At 38.5% G+C, this 1,707-nt stretch overlaps 1 protein-coding gene across 1 annotated transcript in view; it reads right to left on the bottom strand.

Moving 5' to 3' along the window:
• Positions 1–1,707, bottom strand: part of rab11fip4a (RAB11 family interacting protein 4 (class II) a) — a 28,603-nt gene that overhangs the window by 3,894 nt on the left and 23,002 nt on the right. The window contains exons 11-13 of the mRNA XM_014024299.1: positions 1,604–1,685; positions 467–604; positions 241–387 (exon numbers count right to left, since the gene is read on the bottom strand). Coding sequence (XP_013879753.1) covers positions 241–387; positions 467–604; positions 1,604–1,685 — 367 coding nt within the window. The remainder of the gene's footprint in view (positions 1–240; positions 388–466; positions 605–1,603; positions 1,686–1,707) is intronic.

Here is a 1,707-nt window from a genome sequence, read left to right as displayed (position 1 = left end):
CCCTTCGTGTTACTCGGTACCCCAAAAGTAGCTCCCAGTCTCAAAAAGTTTGGTGACCCCTGATGTAGACGTTCTCGCCACCTAGTGGCAGAATGTGTAATTAAACATTTTTGTTTTAATATTCTTTTTTGTTTTGTTTGCTGTTTGATGAACAGAAACAAACGAGAGAGAAAAGCTAAAAACATCTCCTCTGACTGTCTGCAGGACTCCTCATTGCTCAGGTATGTTTWGTGTATCGACCTGTTTCAGTCTCCTGACTTCATGCTCCATTTCCATCTCCTTGGTTTTGGCGTTGAACTCAGACAGACTCTTGCCTTTCCCAGGATGCTCCATTTCCAGCTTGAACAGCTGCAGATAGTCCACCTCCCGYCTGAGGTCATCAATCAGCTGKAATATAAATAGAAATGAAATRAATGTTTSTTAAAATATAAATGTAAAGTTCATGTTCTGGGTCAGATAGAGTCACCTCCTGCATGGAGGTTTTTTCCTTCTGGAACTCATGGCGGTTGTGCCACAGCTTGTCCATTATAGTTCTGTACAGGTCCATCTCATCCTTCAGCCTCAGACTGGTGTCCTCCAGCTGGTCCGTCATCTTCTGCTTCTCCTGCAGGACGGAGACCAACACATGGTTGTGCTGTTGTTACAAAATCATCATTCCAACACTTTGTCAACATGAGAGTTAAAGTTGCACCACTTGATTTGGGTCAGTTTGTTATTTTACAGACATTAATGATTCGATGATGAGCAGAGAGCAGARCAGAAAACATCTGGAGTTCTTCAACAGCCCGGTCTTAATGTGTTCTGTATCTTTACACTGACATGAACTGTCCCCACAGAAAACCTCGTCGTTTCAACAAAAAAGTCAACTGTACATCTTTAATGTAAAGATGTACATCAAACAAAACATCAGCTTAAAAGCCACTTCTTCTAATTATTTCAAAAACATTTTTTTCTTATTGCTGCTGATGTTACTAGAAATGTCCAAAGCTGGAAATAAAAACACCAAATAAAAAAAGCAGAATTTATATCATAAAATATATTAAATATCTAACCTCCTTAAACCTTTTCTTTGCATTCAAATATTACAGAGTAAATATATTTATTTATTTATCAGATTAGAAAAGTATAAAAAAAACAACCTCAGCTTTGTGCCTGCTGCAGCGCCCCTGCTGCTGTATTTAAGYCTTTCTATGTGAAAGTTACAGCTTTCTGAAATAATAACWGATGGACAGTCCCCCAMCTCGGTGATGGGGGACAAAAATACTTTTAACCCTGACCAAAGTACCTACATGGATGCAGCAACAGTTATTTACATGAAATGTGAGTGGGCCAGTGTTATAATGAATAATGTATGTATTCTGACTATTTTACACTGGATCTAAATGTCACATCTTCAGTGTTGTCCCATAGAAATATGGAAAAGTATTTATAAAAATGTGAGATTCTTTGTCTCTGTCTGTGTCTCTGATATATTAACATAGTTTTAGTTTTTCACACAAACATTTGGACAATTTAAAAAAAGATTAGAACTCATCTTCTTATTTGTCAGCTAAATAAAAACCAAGTGTTTGCTGTATAAAAGTGAATCATGTTTTGGACTCACCTGGTCCAGTTTCTCTGACTGAGACTTGAGTCTGCACACGTTCACCGTCATCTCTCCGTTCTCCTCTTCTAACTGCTGCATCCTGTGTGTGGGCAGGTGGGGGG

Source organism: Austrofundulus limnaeus, unplaced genomic scaffold (assembly GCF_001266775.1).
Source record: "Austrofundulus limnaeus strain Quisiro unplaced genomic scaffold, Austrofundulus_limnaeus-1.0 Scaffold417, whole genome shotgun sequence".
Classification (NCBI taxonomy): domain Eukaryota; kingdom Metazoa; phylum Chordata; class Actinopteri; order Cyprinodontiformes; family Rivulidae; genus Austrofundulus; species Austrofundulus limnaeus.
Note: the sequence above shows the minus strand (reverse complement) of the source record. Positions and strands in the feature narration are given on the sequence as shown.